Raw genomic sequence first — 24,135 nt, 5'->3', positions numbered from 1 at the left:
GTGCAGTGTTGGTCTCCTTTTCTGAGGAAGGATGATCTTGCTCTTGAGGGAGTGAAGGTTTACCAGGCTGATTCCAGGGATGGTGGATCTGATGTATGAGGAGAGATTGTCTAGGTTGGGATTGTTTTCGCTAGAGTTCAGACAAATGAAGGGGTGGGGGGTGGGATTTAATAGAGATTTATAAAATTCTAACAGGACTGGACAGGGTAGATGCAGGGAGGATGTTCCCGATGGTGGGTGTGTCCAGCACGAGGGCTCACAGTATGAGGATTCGGGTTAGGACGATTTAGGATGGAAATGAGGAGACATTTCTTCACCCAAAGAGTGGTGAGCCTGTGGCATTCATTACCAAAACATTGAATGTATTCAAGAGGTGACTAGATATAGCACTTGAGGCTAATGGGATCTAAGGTTATGGGGAGAAAGCAGGATTAGGTTATTGTGTTGGATGATCAGCCTTGATTGTGAAGAATGGTGCATCATGCTCGTAGGGCTGAATGGTCTCCTCCTGCTCCTATCTTCTATCTGGAATCTAAAGAGACCAAGATTAAGAAAACAAAAGCAGGGAGGAATATAGAGAACGAATAACAAACAAAGCAAGAATTCAAGGCAATGAGTATAAAGATGAGGACAAGACGATATGACTATCAGAGGAAGTGATTTGTGTTTGAAAATAGCTTTCTAGAAGCTGAATGTGATCTATGATCAGATCTGGCAGAAAAGCTGTGGATCAACCTTAAGCCCATCTTGAAACAAAATATATTGGCCACTTTTTTTAAAGAGTTGAATTCATGATCATTTCCTTGAAGAATTGAATTACCAGCATTAACTGACTGGTTATTTTGAAGCACCTTCTGGTGAGAGGATATGAAGATCTAATAGTGATGAATGAAAAATCTTGTTCAAATCTTCCTGCTTGTTACCTGACAAATGCAGTGTATCTAACTTTTTAAAAATGCAATGTTAAACTTTCAATATTTTGATATTGCATTTGATGCAGTACAACATGGCCCATTGAATTTTCTTTTCTTTTTCCTTTTATTTTCACAAACCATATATGAAGCTTAGTGACAATTCAGTTGTAGACTTAATGGATCACAAAATCTTGGTCAAATTTAAAATGAGAATTCAAAAATTAAAATAGCTCAACTTATTTTTATGCAAGATCTATTTGTAACAGGTGGTGGCTGAATCCTTTTCAAAAACATTTTTACTCAGCTGATTCAGATATATTTTGACATGGAACAGGTGGGACTTTAACCTGAAAGTTCATGAGAGCCCCTCAATATGTATTTTATCCATATGCTGTGGGAAAAAAATAGTAGAGCATAGGTTTGCATGTGGAAATAGTAAGTGCTAGTAATACTAACTAGATCAAGCAGCACAGATAGCAGGAACTGCAGATGCTGGAGAATCTGAGATAACAAGGTGTAGAGCTGGATGAACACAGCAGGCCAAGCAGCATCAGAGGAGCAGGAAAGCTGACGTTTCGGGCCTAGACCCTTCTTCAGAAGTGGGGGAGGGGCAGGGGGTTCTGAAATAAATAGGGAGAGAGGGGGAGGCAGATAGAAGATGGATAGAGGAGAAGATAGGTGGAGAGGAGACAGACAGGTCAAAGAGGCGGGGATGAAGCCAGTAAAGGTGCGTGTAGGTGGGGAGTTAGGGAGGGGATAGGTCAGTCCAGGGAGGACGGACAGGTCAAGGGGCGGGATGAGGCTAGTAGGTAGGAGATGGGGGTGGGGCTAGGTGGGAGGAAGGACTGGTTAGGGAGGCGGGGACAAGCAGCATCATTGTAGAGAGAAATAAAATTCATATTTCTTGCTGATGGCCTACTGTATTAACTGGTAGACATTTGAAGTGTAACAAGAGCAAAGATGGACAAGGTGTGGGTACAGCGAGAGACATTCTAATGAAGTTGACCATGGTTAAGAAACAGCACCTCATCTTTCAATTGGCACATGATGTTATTTGTGATTAGTTGTGTGCAGATGGTGGCCATTAACTGGGATTCTGATGCTCCTATAACAAGGGGTTTTGTGGTGTATCGGTAGTGTCCCCACCTTGGAGCCAGGAGACCCAGGTTCAAGTCCTACCTTACAGGTTGATTCAAGAAGATCTTGCTCCACTGGCAGCAGAGCACGAACGTCATTAAAAAATCTGTGATCTAAAACAAGGGTTTTTGTGGTGTAATGTCCCTACCTCTGAACCAGGAGGCCAGGGTTCAAGTCCCACCTGCTCCAGAGGTGTGCAATAACATCTCTGAACAGAGAAATATCTGAATAGAGAGATACAGCTATAATATGAAAGAGGCAATTGGACATCTCGACATTTAGGGTTCAGGGAAAGGCTTTTCACCTCATTCTGTGCTGGCTGGAGAAAAAATGCCATGCTCCTAATACAGGCCACTTGTGGTTGGTACCGTTACATACAACCCTCGTCATTCAGTTAGAATGTTGAGTCCCATTTCCATCCATCAATATAAAACAAAAAAAAACACTAACAAATTGAAACTGGTTGTTGGATGCAAGACCCCCTACCTAGTCTAAAGGTTTGTGGTCATACTCTGAATACCAATGGCAGACATAAAATCGTATACTGTTCAACTGTAGTTGCACCTTTTATTAAGGTCAGAGCAATTGTACCTATTCAGTGATACTAGCTACTTAGTAGTCCTTTGAACTGGAGTTTGTCTTGGGCAATTGATTCCTCAATTGGGCCTTCCCATCTTTTTGGGGTTATTGATCAGATCTTCCTACCCAACACTGCCTTGGTGGCTTTGTGATTTTTAAAATATTGTTACCTAAAAATACCACAAACAATGAGACCCTAATAGAATTTACTTCTTTTTGCAATCCCTAACAATGTCAAAAGCAATTGTCACAATATTTGCCAGTGAAAAATCTATGCTACTGTTTTAATAGTTAATAAATTATAAAGCTGTATCATTTAGATTTTGTTTATATTCCCAGAGAGATGTTTCACAGTTCATAATGCAGTCTACAATGTATTAAAACCAACTTGGAATAGTGCAGCCATTGGCAGCATGATCATTGATTTGTGCCCTTTAAGTAAAGCTATTCATCCAAAATGCTCAAAACAATTACAAATGCACATTCTGATTTGTAGACAAGAAACAAATGATAAATAATAGCATATCATTTGATATTCAGATATAAACACCTCAGGATCAAGTGATGGAAGAATTGCCAAGCTTTTTCCAAAGCATGTCAATGATTTTTAGCATTTCTCATTATTTACTAAAAGGTAAATTTGTTTCCCATTAATTGTTTCTAACCATATTACATTTGAACCTGTCACTAATGAAAAGCACCAATGTTTCCAATGTTATTTTACATAATCTCCCTATAGAGGGCAGTATTTGCTCAATTTTACTCCATTTGGTTGCAGTACATCCAGGCTGTATTCAACAATCCTCAGTGCCATTACTGTGTATGTCTTTTTAAAACAGAGTCATTACAGTTCTTGCTGGCAATCAGTCTCAATTCCCTGCTTTATTCCTATACCTATGTAAGCTGATGTTTTTCAAGTGACCATCCAATTTCCTTTTGAAGTCAGTCATTGCCTCTGCTTACACCACCCTGACAGGATTGTTGGTAGCACCACTGTGTGTGCAAAAACAAAGTTCTTCCTCACATCCCTGCAACTCTTACCCCAAACCATATATTTGTGCCTCAGCCTTAAACCTTACGGTATCCACAAATGGAAACAGTTTTTCTTGGCTTACTTTATCTGAACCAGTCGCAATTTTCAGTTAAATCTCCACTCAGTTGCCTTTTGTACCAAAAAGAACATTATTGGCTTCTCCAATCTAAGACTGTAGGCCAAATTGAGCAGGTGTAAGGGACCAAACATCTTATTTCTGGTCCCAACTCATGTTTGAATAACCATGTAAGAGTAGATCGCAAAGGGCAGCCTGGCCATCTTAAATTATCAGCAACTGTCAGATTCACTGCCCAGTGAAATGTTGCTATTGGCAGGATATGTACAGAGTGATTTGGGATATGGTGTAAGAATGAATATCAAAATGATCTCCAAATTGGAGAGTTCATTGGTTCAAAGCAGCCCATCGGAAAATAAAATTAAGGGTTAAAAACAGTCACTATTCTTGATTTTCTAAAGATATGTATTTAAAATATTTAAATGTTAAAAGTGACATTAAGCTCCTTTCAAATTGAAAGAACTTTTTTTTAGAAAAAGCCTTCATTGTATCTGGTTGCCGCATACTCAATTAACATGCAGCAGATTGAGAATGTATTGATTACTCCTGTGTGTATCCAATTAGCCAGGGGACTAATTAATACATTCTTAAGCAAGTTAGTATTTTAATTTTGCAGAAAATATGCAGATAGTCTGAAATTAAAACAAATGTTGGAAATATTCAGCATATCAGGAAACATCAGTGTAGAATGCAACTGAGTTAATCACCAAGATACTGCAACAGTTATTGCAGTCACATACACGGGAGTCATCTTGGGACATGCACAAGTTCCATTGCACCGGAGTCTGTGGGAATTGCGTGGGAAGTTAAAACTTCCAATGGCAATAAACTGGCTTGAACCTACAAGAAACGTCCCCAGTTCTGATTGAGAGTTGTAGACTTCAGATGGTTTCAACTCAGCTAACTGTTCAGATAAGAGAGAAGTTTTTTTTTTAGAAAAAAAGCATGATTTCAACACTAAGCTCTCCACTGCTGCCTTCAGTTTGTGAACTAGTCACTGCTCCTTTGGCTAGGAAGACTCCTGGCTGAGATGTCTGCTGAACAAAAAAAAAACTAAAGTTTATGACATACAGATAGGGTAAAGATAAAGACTAAAAAATTGTGAATGCTTTAAAAAAAACATCAAAATCACTTGAGGAGTTAGTTTAAAATCAGTTAATGAAGCATTTTACTGTATTACACAAAAATAAAGCTACTTATTGAAATAACTCCAGAGGCCAGTATCCCATCACCAAGTCACCCTTTATTTACTTGCTCACAGTATACTGGCTGTGGCTAGCCAGCTCAGTCAGTCCCTGAACTGAGGAGATTGTAGATCTGCTGTGTTTTGTGCTTACTTTCCCCCACAGCACCCGTGTGTGTGTGTGTGTGTGTGTGTGTGTGTGTGTGTGTGTGCATGCACGGACTCAATGAAGACAGTGTGCAAATCATTTTATCCAGTACTTCTACCACCAGGAAAAGCACCCGAGTGGCCAGGGAACCAATAACAAGCAAAAGTCAAATAGGGATATAATACTTACATGAAAAAAAGTGAAGCAGGAGGGTATGGGTTAAATCAAAATAAATTGGGGAGGAAGAAATAAAGCACTCCATCCCCTGCAGTACCCACCTCTCCCTAAAGGCTTTGTGTATTGCTGGGCACTGTGCTCCCTCTCCAAGGACACCCAGGCTTGAACATAGCTGCAGAAGAGGGGCAGACAGTCAGCTGAAGTGACCCCCACCATGGCCCACTGCCTGAACCTGTTTATTGCCAGCCTGGCCAGGCCCTGGACCAGACCCATGAAGAAATTCTCTGACCTACGCACACCAGGTGCCCAAAGATCAGGAGCATGGAGCTGAAGTGCAGCCAAAAACAGAGCAAAACATTCATCAAGTAAATAATAAGGGAGTGCAAATGTCCATAACCAACATATACATGGTCCACAGACTTCACAGTGCCACAAAACAAACAGTTGAGCTGGGAGTCCATGAACCACCACAATCTGCAGTTAATCCCCATTTATACTGGTTAGCCAGGACTCCCTAATTGGGCCAAGTCAACAACCCTAATCAAGGATCTGTTAACAAGGTCCACCTGGTTCCAATCATGATATCCCTCCCTTCCCAAGTCAGGGAGGTAGGCCCGGTCTTTCTCCTGAGCTTTTCCTGCAACATTTTTGACCTAGGCCTGGTTCCTCTGATTTGGACTCTGACATGGGCAGCATATACTGGACCTTAGCCTGTCTACTGCAACCAGAGTGTCTTGAGAGAGTTTGCGCCCCTCTTCCTGGCAGTAATAGTATCGAGGCTGCACTCAACGTGGACTCTGAGGTTTCCTCGACACTAGGCGGAGGGGGAGAACCCACAGCTTCTGACAGGTTTTTTGGCTGTTCTAAGGGGCCAGGTATATTTTGCTCCTGCTCCATTTTCAAGATATCAGCTTTCAGGTGATCCACATGTTTGTTCAGGACCACCTCACCTACCTAAGGTTTGTAAGTGATGGGACCTGACCTCGCATCAATCTCAACAGGGCCATTCCCATGGTTCCAGCACCAAACTTTGTCCCCCGATGTAAATGGTTCCTCTCTCTTCAAGGAAGCATGTGGATGGCATTGGCGTTCCTGCTGCCATTTCACCCTGCCCACCAGGTGCAGAAATATCAGGTTTAACCTGGTGTGGAGTCTTCTCCCCATCAGCAACTCTGCTGGAGCTATCCCTGTAGTTGCGTGAAAGTGGTCATATAATCGAACAGGAACTGGGACAGTTTGGTATCGAGTGACCCCACTGTAGGCTTTAAGCCTGCCTTGAACGATTAGACTGCTCTTTTCGCCAGACCATCGAACGATGGATGGTATGGAACGGTCCTCATGTGCTGCAAGCCATTTGACTTTAGGAAATACTCTCATTCCCTGCTGGTAAGTGACATCCCATTGTCCGTGACCAATACTCCTGGGAGTCCGTGTATTGCAAACAATGCTCGCAGCTTCTCAGTCATCATCCCTAAGTTTGCCACATGAGCTTTCCACACATCCAACCACTTTGAAAGGGCATCCACAATGACAATGAACATTGAGCCCATGAAGGGCCTGACATAGTTGACGAGTAAGCGAGTCCAGGGTGAATCTTGCTAAAGACAGGTTCTGCAACCACAGATACGGCTAAACCAGTATCAACCTCCATGAGAACTGGGTGACCATTTAACCAAACATTAATTTTAATTGGTTCCGATTTGAATGTTGCCAAGCATTTTAATGGTTCCAACCCACACGTAGGTGGACTTCAGACAGCGCTCTCTCCTGGATACTGGGCTAAGTTTTCTTAAGTCAGGCCTTCTAGGACTCCTTTGCTGTCGTGGGTCCACGTACAGGCAACAACTACAGTGGGTTATCTGGATCCAATCCTGAAGAAACTTTTCAGCCACATGGCCAAGGCTCAGTTTTGTTGTTGGATTTTGCTATGGACCGGCCTAGGATCCACCTGCTCAGGATATGACCTGCATGAGGCTTTGCAATGGCCTACACTCAAGTGGCATTCCCCACACTCAGTCAGAGAGGTGAGGGTGTCCTCTTCCTTTGAGATGCCCTGTAGCTCCCATGCTCCACGTGCTGCATTTTCTAATGACAAAGGCAGTTATAGTGCCTGCTTGAAATACAGTTGGGCTTCAGCTAGTAGGCACTTTTGCAGCATTACATCATTAATTTCACACACCAAATGGCCTCTCAGCGTCTCAGTCAGGGTTAACCCAAAAGCACATGCCTCTGCTAGTGATCTAAACCTTGTCAAAAATCCTGATACAGATTCCCTGGTTCTTTAACCAAAAATGCTGCAGGCCTCCCAAATAAACAGAAGGAGTACTCATTGCTTTTCATCTGCCCAAATGTCATTTGTCTGGAAAAAATACCACATTCTTTATACATACTGGGTCTCGCCTTCAGCAGCAGGATCAAATGGGTCACACTTCCCAACTAAAGGCATGATGCCAGAAATGCTCACCCAACTCAAATGTTCTTCAGGCTCATACTGTTTTCTACTGTCACCACTGAAATAACTGCACAGAAGCCAGTATCCCATCACCAAGTCACTTTTTATTTACGTGGCACAGTACATTGGCTGTAGCCAACCAGCTCAGAGTCAGTCCCCTAAACTAAGGAGATTCTGAATCCCCCGTTTATATCTGTCAGCCAGGGCTTCCTGATTGGCCCAGGTTAATAATCCCAATCAAGGATCTTGCAGTCAATGAGATCCATCTGATTCCAATCACTGCACTTATCCTTGGCTTGTCCTATTGCTTGTCAAATTTTATAAACCCCAGTTTGCTGTTAAAAATTGTATTCCATATGTTGAATGGTAGGAGGAGCAAAGCTGAAATTTTCTCCAATTTTAATGATTGTCAACTCTGCTGGGAGGGTCTAAATTCAAGTTCTATCATGACAAGCTGTGAAATGGAATTGACTAAATCTGATACATTTTTGATGCTGTTAAATTTATCATACAAAGCTACTGGATTATCTTTACAATAACCAACTGGTCCACTGATATCCTTCAGCTAAGGGACTTTACTATCTCTGCCTAATGTTATCCATATTTGCCTCCATTACTTAATAATGTGGCCAACTCTCCTCTGACTTCAGGGCAGCCAGATAAGAAATACTTGGCAATGCTTTTGCAAGATGGCACCAAGTTTAAAACCAAAGAAATGTGAACGTTCAGGTTACAATGTATTTTTTTAAAGGTTTTAAAATGCAAGTTTCTTTTTATTTCAGAGAAGACTTCTCTAAAAGAGCATCATACTGACCTGGCAGAAAATGGATCACATGTGGAAAGAGATTCTACAAGCATCAGGCCACAATCTTTGGATCTCCAGCAATTTATTATGGATGAAGAAAATATTGATGTCAGTACTGAAATGTTCAGTTACATGGAGGGTTATGTAAGTTACAAATTGAAATTATTTTTAGAGATTAATTTTTGTCGATAAAGTTCTAAGGATGTGTTTGAATTTAAACAATTATGTAAGATCAGTTTCAGTCCATAGTATTTATAGTAAAGATTGTTTAGATTGCTGAGAGTTGGTTCAAAAGTGTTTTAATATTTAATGATAATTAATATTTAATAATATTTGCTATCTCGTTATAATTAATATTTAATTTAATAATATTTGTATTTAGGCTTAGGCATATTTGTAAGTCCAAAAATAAGTTGTATAATTCAGAATAAGATTACATACAGGTAAAAATTACTTGTGTGATCTTCTACATAGTCTCATATTGTTTCCACAATTACTTTGCTGCAAAGTTGTTTTGAATGCTCATCAGTATCTGAGGAGCCAAATGTGGAAAGGCAAAAGGGAGTTGTGGAGGCCGGATCACTGAAAGTATTTAAATTTTTTGAAATATCAGGGAATTGAGAGCTACGAGGAGCTGACAAGAAAGAGGAGTTGAAACCTGGGCATTTCAGCCATGATCTTATAGAACGGCTTGTCAAGCTTGAAGGGCTGAATGATCCACTCCTGCTCCTAGTTCTTATGATTGTTTTAGGTAACTTTGGTGTAACGTTTGAAATCTTCTCATACCGCATAGAGTCAGAAATACTGTAGCTGCGGCACATCGAAAATTGCATGTTTGTTATTTCAATGGCAGTCTTTCATTTTGAAAGATGATAGTTTGTACAATAGTGGTCATTTTTCTGTGTTGAGCATTGCCTAGTGTGGCTCAGGAGCCCCACTCTGACATGATGGTCTCTGCCACGTCTACTGCTGGGGAAGACAGTGGGCTGAGATGGCACACGATTCGCTGGCCTAAGTTTTCTCAGGGCCCTTTGCTCTGCCAACTGAGCCTTCAGTCTCTGCTCACCTCTTCTATTACCCTATCTAACAGTCAATCTTCACCAAGTTACAGCCCTTAGCGACTGTCTCCCAGTTACCTGTGGAAATGTCTGCAATGCTCATGTCTTACTCATGTGCCCTAGTAGCAGAGGTGTAGATGCCCATGACTAAGTAGCCAGTTCACCATGCAGAAGGTCTCCAGGTATATTTTTGTTTACAACAGTAAGCTGTTGTTTATCCAATGAATGTGGCTGAGCCAGTGCAAATATTGGTGGCTTAACAATCAATGAGTGCGTGCATGCTAATTGAAATAGCTTGCTCTGCGACCTCTGAGGTGGTTATCTCCTCCTTCCAAGAGGTGCTGAGTATAAAAGCTGAGACAGCAAAAGTGGAAATTGTTCAACCTTTTCCCCACCCTGGTATATGTTGTATAGGTCTTACCACTGGAGAGCAATGTACTGAAGACACATGCATGGCAAAGTTACTATTCAAGTTGCTGTTACTCCATGGTCTCTGATTAAACACAGCACAGTGGCACAGTGGTTAGCACTGCTGCCTCACAGCACCAGGGACCAGGGTTCGATTCCACGATCGGGTGACTGTCTCCGTGGAGTATGCACATTCTCCCCGTGTCTGTGTGGGTTTCTTCCGGCTCCTCTGATTTCCTCCCACAGTCCAAAGATGTGCAGGCTGGGTGGATTGGCCATGCTAAATTGCCCTTCGTGTTCAGGTATGTGCAGATTAGGTGGGTTTTCGGGGATGGCTCTGGGTGGGGTGCTCTGAGGGTTAGTGTGAACTTGTTGGGCTGAAGGACCTGTTTCCACACTGTAGGGATTTTATGATGATAAACACTGGGTCCGATTGCATTTTTTTTGATTAGCCATCAAAAGAAGGATTCTGCTTTCGCTTGGGCCTGTGTCGCTGGACATCAACAATAAGGAAAAAAAGAACCAAAAAGAACTGCAGATGCTTTAATCAGGAACAGAAACAGAAATTGCTGGAAAATCTCAGCAGGTCTGGCAGCATCTGTAGAGAGAAAGCAGAATTAACATTTCAGGTTCAGTGACCCTTCCTTAGAACGAACTTTCATTCTGATCTGAAGAAGGGCCACTGGACCCAAAACATTAATCTGCTTTCTCTCTACAGACGCTGCCAGACCTGCTGAGATTTTCCAGCAAATTTTGATTTTGTTTATAGACAATAAGAACACTGCTTTGTTGGAGATGATGCACTGACATGTGCAGAATCTGGACTGCATTTCTCTCTCTTCCCTTACAGGCCAGTTTCATTTCTCTTCCACATTACAGCTTATCTTTAAGGTCCAATATTTCACCGCAGACCAACAGTTAAATAGGGTTAAAATAATCGTCAAAGCAGTTATTCAATGAGGCTGCAGGACCTGAGTGGATGATTATGTATCCCGATTCCCTGAAAGTGAGCTAACAGGCCTAGATATGGGGATGAAAGTATCTCCCCTGATCTTATTAGTTCCCCTAAATGATTGGTGGGCTGTCCTGGCCAAGTACTGTCTATCTGGGAGAACGGTGTCACCACTGTCACATCAATTTCTGGCTCATGATTGCTACTCTTTTAAAAACTGGATGTGTGTTTCAGAATAATTGTGGCTAAATTATCTATCCCATTCTAAAATGCTTTACATTGGTATTATTTCTACAACACACACCTACCTTCAGAATGTTTACAAAGGTGATTAGTGCCTAGCTTTCAGTAACCTAATGAAAATAGCATAAACTTAATTATCTGCACATTCATGGACTTTGGAATGAGATGAGCAATCATATGCCATCTTCAGGTACTGTAGAGAATGACTTTCAAAACTCTATTTACACAGTAGAAGTGAATCCTCACGCATTGTACAAAATTATTTATTTATTGTTAATTTATTTATTTTTGCGTGTTTGTTAGAAAATACAGTGAAAAGTGTTGTATAGTGTTGCCACTCTCTCTGGCACCATCTTAAATCAGAGAATCCCTACAGTGTGGAAGTAGGCCATTCAGCCCATCGAATCCACACCAAAGAGTATCCCACCCAAACCCACTCCTCTATTCTATCCCTGTAACCCTGCACTTCCCATGGTTAATCCATCCAGTCTGCACATCCCTGAATGTAATGGACAATTTCATTGTGGCCAGTCCATCTGACCTACATGTTTTTGGACTGTGGGAGGAAACCGGAGGAAACCCACGCAGATATGGGGCGAGTCACCCGAGGGTGGAATCCAACCTTGGTCCCTGGCACTGTCAGGCAGCAGTGCTAACCACTGAGTCACAATGCCGCCAGGGTAAATCACAGAAAAATATAGAATATAAAAGCAGAAAAAGAAGAAATAATGAAAGTGTCCAACTTTACAGTCCTTCTCGTTAAGTAGTCCTCCATGGGCCATGGGCCTGGTGACCAGGCATGAGTACCCTTCGCTGTGCCACCGCCACTGGACCAAAAGTCACGACTCTTCACTTCCATCTCACCACTGAGTCCCCACTGGACCTTGCCAATACAGACACCACCATTACTGCCGGGTACCACACCGGCCCAAACTTGATTCCACCTCTGCCACGAGTCTGCTTCAGGCCCATCTCGCCGAGGTAGTTGCTGCTGATACTACCGGGCCTCTTACTGGGCCCAAACCCACCACCTCCATGAATCTGCGCAGGATACAGACACCTCTGGGACCCCAAACTCACCTCTGCAGCAGCAGCAGCTGTGAGTCAGTGCTAGGACTGCCTCGTCAATGTGGAAGGTGCCGGAAACCAAAATGCGCCCCTGCCATCCATCTGCTGTGCTGGGCCCACTCACCACTGCTAATGCCATCGCCGTGACTGAGCTCTTCACCAAGAGGTAAGTAAAATAAAAAAAACGAGAAAAATGTCAAGAAAAGAGAAACAAAAAGAAAAGAGAAGTAAAGAAAAGCACATGGAGCAGACAAACTCCAGACTCAGAGCCCTACTCCACCGCAATCTTACTGGTAATGCAGAAGAATTGACTATTTACCAGGGTTTGTTCATGTAAACCACTCCTCGCCCTCTGTGCCTGACCATGCCAGCATATAACGAGATTATGCATCATGCTGGGAGAAACAGTGCAGCTTAGTAAGAATTTCGGCTGAACCTTGTCGTATTTTGGTCCAAATATTGATTTTGTCGAGCTTCATTGGAGGTTCTGTCTTCTTGAGGCCCAGTGAGGCTTGTCAGCATATCGTCACAAATTTGCCTCATTCACAAAATACTCCTGCCGAATGACAATGCTCTTGACTGATATTCCCGTGTCCAAAACAACTTGTCACTGCCAGGATATCCCAGAAGAGACCAGCATCCATGGCACCATATTCTAAAGTCCATTGTGTACCCACACAACCACTGTCAGTCCAGAGTTCACCTTGCATGGTGACTCGATTTTTCCCGGACATGTCAGAGAAGTGGAAATTCTTTGGCCCACTTTGTGGACAGGGACCTGGATGTTTTGGTGGTCAACTTAATGCAAAGTAGAGCTGACCCCCTTCCCTTATGACTGGGAGTGGGGTCTCCGACACCAGACCCTGCCAGCCTGCCTGAGATTGCTACTTGGGTCGGTGTCGTCTCAGCCATCTGGAGAAATGCACAGCACTGTAAAAACAAGTTCTCCGCTCTGCCAGGGTAAGTGCCACCATCTTCCCTCTGCTACCTCACCCTCGTTGTATCTCTGCTACTGCACTCCCACCAAGGCTCCTGCTGTACCATTATCACTATGGCATACACCTCTGCTCTCACTCTGTTCTCACCCACCCCAGTAAGCCACATCATGCCCTCTGTGTTACCTACTTACTCACTTTGAGTAACTCACCAATTTTTCTCCCACATTGATCTCCCTCAATAACTTTCTTTGTTTCATTCTGGAAGAAACAGCCAACAATAGGGCAGAAAGAACTAGGGCAGGTGGTGGGCTGCCCATCCTTTAGCTCCTTATCCCTTGCAAGGAAAGGACCTTGACCCTGACCACTCTGAGCAGCTGACTGACTATGCCCAAGCTCCTGGACAGGTATCTGAGGTTGCGGTTGACTTAGTGTGCCAGGAACGTCCAACTGAAGATGGCATTCCTTGGCGTGACCAGACTGCTGATGACCATGGCAAGATTCCTGGCTTCGAGTCTGCACTGAAAGGCACAGCAAGACAGAAGTACTATGAGCTCAGAGACTCCGGCTGAGGGGTTAATAGACAAAAGGACGAGGCAGGGCAGAGTTACTATGAGCATTCAGGTGGGCTCATAATAAGAGAGGGCTAAGATGAAGCCTTGTTCAGTCCATGAGCTGGATGTAGGTCCCGGTGTACAAGCTATCCTTGCTGCAGCATTTTAGTGTTAGTTGCCAGCATGTTCAAGGTGCAGCAATGAGCACAACAGCATCTTGGTAGTGGATACAAGGGTTGGCATGAGGGTCCTGAGAGACTGGTAGGTATTGGATGCCAGCATCAGTAAACATGGAGTATGTGTGGCTGATGCACTGGAACATGTCCTAAGGCATTGCTAGGTTTTCCCAGAGGAGCAGGCAGTAAGCTGGAGTTGCCAAGTCCCTGCTTTGACTTTCATGTCAGGAAATCTTGGCAATCATTTTACTTGCAGCAGGTGATGGCATATTAACATGGTGAGATTTGGTGTCAATGCAGTTGTTAACAAGCAATAATTCCGAAAAATTAGCAATTTGCTACAGTATGCAAAAATCACATCTTGACACCAGTTAGTGTCAACGTAGTTAGAAAATGCAGCCAGTTGCTCCTGATATTGGGATAGGACTCAGTGGACTTCTTACACAATTTGCCGAAAATTTCACACCATAGCTCACATTGTCCTCTCCTGCAGAGCAGTGTCCCTTTGCATTTGTTAAAATATTACCACTTTTTCACTTTTATTGTGTGAAGATTTTATGCTTGCTATAAAATACAGCTTGCTATATTCATTGAGTGCTACTTGGTGAATTTATAAAAATTTTTTCCCAAGGTAAAATTATTCTAATTTGAACACTACATCTATTCTTCTTTGTTCACTCACTGAAGTAAATGCACGTTTGTAAATTCTGTTTGTACAGACCAGTGACTCAGAATTCCTTGTAAACACTGTCTACATCTGATGGGAGATATCATCAAAATGAAGTAGTACCTTTCCTGCTGTGACTTTTCACCCTACAAACTTTTGGACCTTTGTTTTGCAACATGAAGCAACCTTATTCTCAGCAAATCATAATTAATCAGTTTTAGTGCTGGGATAAAGTCATTTTAAAGAAATTGAGCAGTTCTTTCTGTTGTGTGGTAGCATTTTGGATTTCTTCAGCCTAGTACAATATCTGAAGGAATAACTGCCAAAGAATTCTGAATAAACAGATTGGAAACATTAACTCTGTTTTGCTGTCCACAGATGCTGCCAGGCCTGCTGAGTTTCTCCAGCATTTCCTGCGTGTTTGTTTCAGACTTCCAGCATTTTATTTTTATTATCAAACTGGGAGTTTTTTTCTTAAATTTACTCATGGGATGTGGGTATCGCTGGCTAGACTAGTATTTATTGCTCATCCCTAATTGTCCAGAGAGCAGTTAAGAATCAACTACATTTCTGCCAGTCTGGAGTCACATGTAGGCGAAGTGGCAGTTTCCTTTCCTATAAGACATTAGCAAACCAGATGGGTTTTTCCAACAATCTACAATAATTTCATTCTCACCATTAAACCCTTACTTCCAGGTTCTTTTTGTTGAATTCAAATTCCACCATGGCAGGACTTGAACCCAGCGCATTAGCTGAGTTTCTGGATTAATAGCCAAGCGATAATACTACTAGGGCCATTGACTCCCTGACTTTGATCACTGGTGATGAGTCTACCTGATTTCTCTGTCTTCTAACATTAATGGATGGGAAACCAGAAACATTTGTACAAATATATGCCAGTCCCCTTCCATTGCCCGTAGGTGCTCTGCAAAATAACAAGCCAGGTGGCCATATGCTTGTCAAAGTTACCACCACATCTGGACAGAATTGCTCAGCGCATGGAACCAATTTCACATGAAATAAGTGAAACCATTTTTGAATTTATATATGCTTCATTCGGTCTGATTGAGAACTACTGTCACATGTTCACCTTTGTAAATTATCATCTTCAAAGAAACTGAGTTATGCCAGACAAGATCTTAACATTCTTAATCCATTTTAACTGATGCTTACCTGATTGTTATTTATACAGATGATTTTCAGGTTTACACTGTCTTACAGGCAACAAAAAGTAAGAATAATAAATGTACAGTTGCCCATGTCTATTTCATCATCCTTCCTCAATGCAGTGGCCACATTAACCTGTTATCAGTCTTCTGGTACTTCTGGGGTATACACCAACTCCCTAATAATGAGTCAGTACTGCAGAAAATCTTCCCTTAATCTCTTCCAGCATTGCTGAAGTCAGTACTTTCTTTAAGGATCCCAATATCTATACAAATTAATGTTCTTCATTTGTGACTTTAAATGTTAGGAAACTGTTTCACATTGAATCCTTTCACATTCTCAATCCTATGCTCATTGTATTGGGTAACTCCATTCAGAGTGAATCGGAATCTTAGCCCGTTCCCATTTCCACCTGTTTAAACTTTGGCTCCACTCCCTAAGCTGTTTGTGGCTTTCTTATGGCCTTCATTAATTCATCATCTATTGACTGAGAGCTTCTCAACTTTCAGTGTGACAAACACATGCAAGCAGATATCTCTCAAATGCTGAGCAGGGATGACAGTGCTTTTATTCAGCTTTTATTTCCACACGATAATTCTTCTAACACAATTATCCAATGCTAGAAAACAAATGATTCTGAATCAAGCTATTTTCCCAATTACTTTTGAAATGAACAATTGATTGAAGAATTCTATATCTTTGTGCAATGTACCACATCTTGCTATCGATTCTTTGTGGCCTTTGAATCTTATCTTTGCATCTTGTAAGGTGTTGATTTTCCCTAGCCCGAGGTCCAGATTTGAAGGAGGAAATTTTGTGAATAGGAGTAGGCTATTTAGTCGATTGAGTCCTCACTGCCATTCAATACAATCATGGCTGATCAAACACTTCAATGCCTTTTACCCACTCCATCTCCATAACCCAGCTGACCACTGGTAATCGGAAATCTATCAACCTCTGCCTTAAACATACTCAAAGATTCAGGTCCCACAGCCTCTGCGGTAGGGAATTCCAAAGGTTCACAACCCTCTGAGTAAACCAATTTCTCCTTATCTCAGATCTGAGTGGCAACTCCTTACTTTTAAATTTGTCTCCTGATCTGGACTCCCCCGCCAGGGGGGAATCATCTTATCTGCATCTACCCTGTCAACCCTTTTAAATGTTTTATAAGTTTCAATGAGATCATCCTCATCCTTCAAAACACTAGAGAATACAGGCCAAGTTTATCCAGTTACTGTTCATAGGACAATCCTGCCAGTTTGTTGCACTCCCTCTTTAGCGATGGTATCTTTCCCTCAATGTGCAGACCAAAATCACACATGACTAACCAAGCTCCTGCATATGAAGCGAGATTTGACAAACTAGGGTTATACGCCCTTGGATTTAGAAGTCTATAGGATGATTTGATCAAAGGTTTCAAGATATTAAGGGAAATATATAGAGTAGATTATGAAAAACCTATTTATGCTAATCAGACAGATCAGAGCTCTGGGGAATAGTCAGAAAATTAGAACCATACCTTTTCAGGGATGAAACCAGGAAAAAAATTTTCACGCAAGATGTTTAGAGTACTTGTACACAAATGGCAATTGATGCCAGAACAATTTTCATTACTGAGATTAATAGATTTTTGTTAGGCATCTGTATTTTGCCCAATCTGTAGGGGAGCTGAATAAAAACATGTATTAAACTTGAGTCACTTCAAAAATGGTGTGGACCAAACTAAAGAGTTCACAAATTTAAGTTTGGATGCTTCCAAGCATTTGAGCAATAATTGTAGCTTCTAGTATTCTGAGAAGTATTGCATTGAACTGTCCAGAAGCTACAGGCAATGATAAGGTTAAAGTGGAGAACCTCCTGCCTCACAGCATGAAGGGGGAAAAGGATGGAGACTAGATCAACTGCAGGATACTACAGATTTAACATGGCAATCCTGCAATATGTTAATGAGAATGTTGAGGCTTTGCTTTGCTTGTGAAGGGAAGGAAAATCTTTCTACATCAGGTGTTGGTTTTTGTCAAGTTGAGATTGCTTGAGGATCTTCAGAAATGCAGGGCCAAGTAAAGTTTTCACAAACTTATATTAGTGCCTGCAGTTCTCCGATTGTTCACCTTCTCTCGTATACACTATTTCATTCCCTGCATTTAAAAAAAAATCTTCTCTGATCACTAATCCATAATAACATTTTCCCAATGTTGAGCTGCCTTATTCCATCTTCAATTATCCATTGTCCATTTTGGTTATCCAACTTGATTAATGTGATTTTAAGAGAGGTTTTAATTGGCTGGCCACCAAGGCTATTTCAATCCAACTACTAATCAAGATAAATCAAATCAAAATGAAAGCTTGGAAAAGTGCAACTGACCAACATAGTGACTATTCAAACAGTAAATGATTCTGTGGGGCTCACCAGGCTAAAATAGCATTATTAATCATCCAAGTTGGCAATGGAGTAAGAGCTTCAGCCGGATCCTGTCTGCTCTCTCTGTTTCTCTTTTTTTCTTTTCTCTTTTATTCTCTTTTGTGTTGTTTTTTCTGACTCCTTTCTTCTTGGTGACTTCCTGAACTTTCAGCTTCAGTGCGGACCCAGACTCTCGGCTTCAGCACGGAACCTGCATGGCGTCCTCTCAGTGGTACATGGTGGTCTCTTAGCCCAGCATTGCATCAGTGTGGACTTCCGGCCTCAAGGTGGTTCCAGACGAGTCTCCTGGCCTCAAAAGCCTCAAGGTGAGGCTAGGTGCCAGTGTGGATGGGTCGGAAGGACAGTTGTTCTAAACTTGTTATTTCCCTATTTTCTAATTTATTCCTACGATCTGTAATGCTAGACTTATTTCTTTATTTTTCTATTTTTTTTTCCTTAAGAACTTGTATTGAAGAAACTGTACCTAGGTACCTTGTAGCTAAGATGGTGCTGTAGGTGACGACTTGTACACTTTTCACTACTCATTTGAGTATGTGTCAATAAAGCTAATTTATTCATTCAATCATGCTCAGAACTGAAATAGCTGACTCAATAGTAGTTTTAGCTGCAGTCATTTTTCCAATGGTCTATACCACTTGTTAGTGATAGTATTATTTGGAAAAAAAATTAATGGACTACGATGTTGTTTTGTAGTCTGTGTTTTTGCTTATAAATGTATTCTGTAATGCAAACATCTGATAACAGTTGGCCTTCAGGTCTTTGTCCTTTTGATATTTTGGAAAAAAAAAGCATATATGTTGCTTCAGAGATAGCAAAAACTGCAGATGCTGGAGTCAGAGACAACACAGAAGACCCTTCTAGAGGTGCCGACCTGAAACGTCAACTTTCCTGCTCCTCTGGTGCTGCCTGGCCTGCTGTGTTCCTCCAGCTCCACGCTGTATTGTCTCTATATTTTGCTTCTGTTATTTCTTGAATATCGGTTTTAAATTTCATTTTAAGCAATTGGCAATGACTTTAGAAATATTTTCTAGATTTGTAAAAGAGAGAATTGACTGGGTGGAGTACAAAAAAATGACAATTCCCCAATGAATAAATTAAGAAAATGAGACTTCTGCACAATACAAAATATTTAACTATTTATGCTCTGGTATGATTGACTTGAACCTGCTAGAAAATACTGTAGAAACATTTCAAACTGTTTTTATTATTTGGATTTAACTAGGTCATCATGACTCCATTGAAATGGAATGCAGATCCCTTTGGTGACACACCCAGAAGCCAGTCTGTAACTGCATCCACCCAATCCAATACTATTTGATGCAATCAATGGTTGCCACGTACTAGACAAAAAAAACCTACTATTTTTTCTTTAAAGAATAATCTTATAAATGTCACAAGTGGTTTCAGACCAATTTACAAGAGGCTGTAGTTTGTTCTTTTAGTTTATGGTCATGTTTATTTCTTTGTGAAATTGTTAACTGCATTCTGTGTATTGCAAATGGAAGGTTGGGTGTGTGACATTGTTTTAGAGTTACAAGTAGATGGCCCATGGTTAATATTATTAAACATAAATGCTAATTTTATGGTGTAAACACTCAAACAGCATATAAAACACATTCAGACTATTGCCAAGGGATATTTTTCTTTTTTTTAATTCATTCATGGGATGCGGACATCACTGGCTAGGCCAGTATTCATTGCCCATTCCGAATTGCCAAGAGGGCAGTTAAGAGTCAACCACATTGCTGTGGGTCTGGAGTCAAATGCAGGCCAGACCAGGTAAGGATGGCAGATTTCCTTCTCTTAACGACATTAGTGAACCAGATGGGTTTTTCTTGACAATCGACAATGATTTTCATGGTCATCAGTAGACCTCTAATTCCAGATTCTTTATTGAACTGAAATTCCACCATCTGCCATGGCAGGATTCGAACCCGGGTCCCCAGAACATTAGCTGAGTTTCTAGATAAATAATCCAGCAATAATACCACTAGGCCATTGTCACTACCTATCAGCATCAAAAGTGAATATCTTTTTGCAGACTTAAAAGAATTTGAAGCCTCTCTTGTCCACAAAGTCCTGTCAGTGGCAGCAATGTTCACTGCTAAATTACCAGAGAGCTCGTTGATTGCCAAAGCAAGAATTGGTCAGTAAGCAGTGTTTAAGTGGATTGCCTCAGTAGGTCAGGAGGGTGTATTTCACTGATCTTTTTGGAGAGTGGATATTATTACTGTCCCAGAAGATCTGGGTTTGTGTGTGCCACTATAGATTTGATGCCCAAGGAAGGTGGGACACATAACACAGTTAAACAGATAAAAACCAATAGCAGACTGTCAGAGTGGGAAGACAAAGCTGAATTATTCTGATTCTTGGCAAGAGAAGGATGAGGGTAAGAAATCAGATAGGCATAGTCAAGGCCCTATCAATGCAAAGTCAAAGGGAATTCTTGGATAGAAGAGAGGGGTCAATGATGTAGTGCTTATTGGAGATGTTGCATCAATAATGGGAATTAATAGGATTCCAATAGATGGAAATATTGAAGTTGGGGAAATGTAAAGCAGGTTTAATGCCCTTTCCTGGGATGTTTAGACATATTAACAAATGGAATAAGAGAAGTGGTCTTCCACCACTCAAATCTCTCCCACCATTCATCAACATCATGACTGATCTGTTTTTATTTTGAATTCCACATTCTCATCTACCCAGTCTAACTATTGGTTTCCCCTGCCTTATAAGAATCTATTCAGCTCCACCTTAAAAATATTCATTCCACTGACTTCTGCGGCAGACAGTTCCAAAGTCACACAATTTTCAGTGATACAAAAAGTCACCTTATTTCTGTCCTAAGTGGATAATCCCTAATTTAAAAAAAAACTATCCCAATTCCTGGACCTACCCTTAATCGAAAACTACTGTCCACCTTGTCGAAACCATTCAGGATCTTATACACTTCAATCAAATCATGCCTCATGCTCATAAACTACAGTCAAAACACGCCCAGCCGTCTATCTTATCCTCTCAAGATAGTCTGCTCATTCTAGGTATCAATCTAGTAAATCCTTGTGAACTATCTACAACACATTGAGGTTCTTCTAGGAATAAGGGGATCAAACTATTAAAGATATGGGGATGAATTGTACATTTTTTTGGGCTAAGTGCAAATTGGGTCATGTTTATTCAAGGGATTCTCGTCAAGAGGCTGAACAAGTTTAATTGCCAAATCTTACCAAACTTGTTGCATTATTTGCCATTTGAGACCATCCAAAAACCACCCTACCATGCCATTCACAGAGCAACTCGTCACTCACCAGGATACTCCGGAAATGACCGGCCCTCATGGCGCAGGTGCCATCTTTAAAAAGCTGTGGTGCACCTGGGCAAGCAATGTCAGTCTAGAACTTGCCTGCACGATTCCTAACAATTACCCCAGACATGGCATACAGGGGTAAATCTGCTACTTTTCAGTCAGGATCCTGGAGTTCATGCTGAATGGGGTGGTGCACAAGTGCAACTTCCTCCTTGTCCAGGACTATTCACAGGGGTTGACACGTTGGGTTGGATAAGATGACTAGATTTAGTCAAAACCTGGCCACATTGATCAGATCCAGACTCATGAAATATCAGAGTCCATATCATTGCACTGTACTCCAGTTTAGTCCCTCCTGGAGCTTTATTGAGTATTTTTACCTGGACCTCACTACCCACTGCATATCTTCAACTGTCAGCGAGCTCATGGTGGCTAAGGGAAAACATCAACACACAACTAGGACAGTGAATCGGTTGACTGCTGCATCTTCTCTGTTTAGACTCCGGTTCCCATGTTGCTGCTGCATTGTTTTCACCGACAATCATTTAAAGGTTGTCTTAATAAAACAAACATTGAAAGACAGGTTGAACAATATTCTGGAAATTGTGAGGATACCAAGCTATTTAATGAAAATCTGCAACCATCCCAGAAGAAACAGAGATGTCTGGTCACCCTATAATTGTTGTGTCAATAAACAAGCATAACAATTTTGAAATGCAACCCTAGCTCTCCATTGCATTTTTATCAGTTCACAAGAAAATAAGCCTTGATACAGGTGGAAAGTTGAATAAGTGATCAAAAATTGGGATAAGTGACATACAGAGTAATCAAGGTTACACTGATTTGATTGATTTATTGTCTCATGTACTGAAATACAGTGAAAAGCTTTGTTTACAAGTGGTACAGGCAGATCATAGTAAGCAAAGGATGTACAGATCAGAAAGACTTAGATAGAAGCATACAGTTACATTGCACAGGGCATGCACTAGGCAAGATCAACGTTAGCAAGTTCAACATTATTTGAGGCTAGAGTTCATTCATCAGTCTGGTAACAGCTGGGAAGAAGCTGCTCCTGAACCTGCTCATACATGTGTTTAGGCTTCTGTATCTTCTGCCTGATGGAAGAGGTTTTAGGAGAGCATTACCAGGGTGTGGTGGGTCTTTGATGATGATGGCAGGCCTTCTGTAGCAGCGAACTGTGTAAATAGAGTCCATGGGTGGAAGGTTGGCTTCCATGATTGGCTGGGTTGTGCACACCACATTCTGTAGTTTCTTACGGTCCTCGGCAGAGCAGTTGCCATACCATGTCATTATGCACCCGGACAGTCTGCTTTCAGTGGTGCATCTGTAGAAGTTGGTGAGGGACCTTATGGACAAGCCAAATTTCCAAAGCTGCCTGAGGAAGAAGAGGCATTGTTGTGCTTTCTTGACTGTCACATTTATGTGGGAAGTCCAGGACATCTCATCGGTCATTGTCACTCCGATGAACTTGATGCTCTTCACTCTCTCAACCTTAGTTCCATTGATGTAGATGGGGACATGTTCTCCTCCTTTCTTTCTGAAGTCAATGATCAGTTATTTAGTTTTTCTGATGTTGAGAGACAGATTATTTTCTTTGCACCACATTACCAAGCCCCCTATCTCCCTCACACACACAACAAAAACAAAGTTGCTGGAAAAGCTCAGCAGGTCTGGCAGTATCTGTGAAGGAAAAAAACAGAGTTAACCTTTCGAGTCCAGTGACACTTCCTCAGAACAGATCCATCTCAGACAGATCTATCTCCCTCCTGTATTTTGACTCATCATTGTTAGATATCTGTCCCACTACAATGGTGTCGTAAGTGAACTTGAAGATGGCGTTATTTCGGAATTTGGTGACACAGTCATAGGTATACAGGGAGTACAATAGGGGGCTGAGGACGCATCCTTGATGGGCTCCAGTGTTGAGTGTTATTATGGAGGAGATGCAGTTACCTACCCTCACTGATTGAGGTCTGTGGGTCAGAAACCTGAGGATCCAGTTGCAGAGGGCAGACCAGAGACCAAGATCACAGAGTTTTGAGATCAGTCTGGAGGGGATACATTGTCATTACATTAAGACTGAATATCCAGCAGTAAATTTGAACCAGCAGAGAGTATTTGAGCAGAAAACATTACTTGAATCAAATTTTGTGCACAACTTTGCACAAAGCCATGTGTTTTTAAATTTAGGGGAGGTATTTTTTGTTGTTTTGTAGTATGACCTATTAACTTAAAACTTCACAGATGTTGACTTTTCATCAAAACTCAGTATGTATTTACGAAGTCAGGAGCTGCCCATTCTTCAAATATGAACCATCCCACTCTTACTCAACGTGGAGAAAATTGCACCTTTGATAATTTGTAGCTGCTCATTTACATATTGAATTTCATTGTCTGCTTTGTGTTTCTAAGATCATTGCTCACCCATTCTTATCATATCCTCCTTCACGATTAAGCTAGAACATCTAGTTACACTTTAACTATGATTTATTCTGATTTCGTAGGTAAGGCGATCACTCTATTTATAGTAAAAAGAAACTGCTCACAAAAGTTCCAGCTGAAACAATGTGATTTCATATTTGAGTGAGGAAACTGTGAATTGCCGTGCTTTCTCCTTTAAACTGCAGTACGTAGCACATTGAATACATTGCTG

The 24,135-nt window shown here is 41.4% G+C and overlaps 1 protein-coding gene across 1 annotated transcript in view; it reads left to right on the top strand.

Moving 5' to 3' along the window:
- LOC109911862 (formin-like) overlaps positions 1–24,135 on the top strand; it is a 368,530-nt gene that overhangs the window by 21,054 nt on the left and 323,341 nt on the right. Inside the window, exon 3 of the mRNA XM_048600301.1 lies at positions 8,482–8,648. Within this exon, the coding sequence (XP_048456258.1) occupies positions 8,482–8,648 (167 nt within the window). The remainder of the gene's footprint in view (positions 1–8,481; positions 8,649–24,135) is intronic.

The sequence above is a fragment of the Rhincodon typus genome, chromosome 8, assembly GCF_021869965.1.
Source record: "Rhincodon typus isolate 14 chromosome 8, sRhiTyp1.1, whole genome shotgun sequence".
Classification (NCBI taxonomy): domain Eukaryota; kingdom Metazoa; phylum Chordata; class Chondrichthyes; order Orectolobiformes; family Rhincodontidae; genus Rhincodon; species Rhincodon typus.
This window is presented reverse-complemented; position numbering and strand designations above follow the sequence as displayed.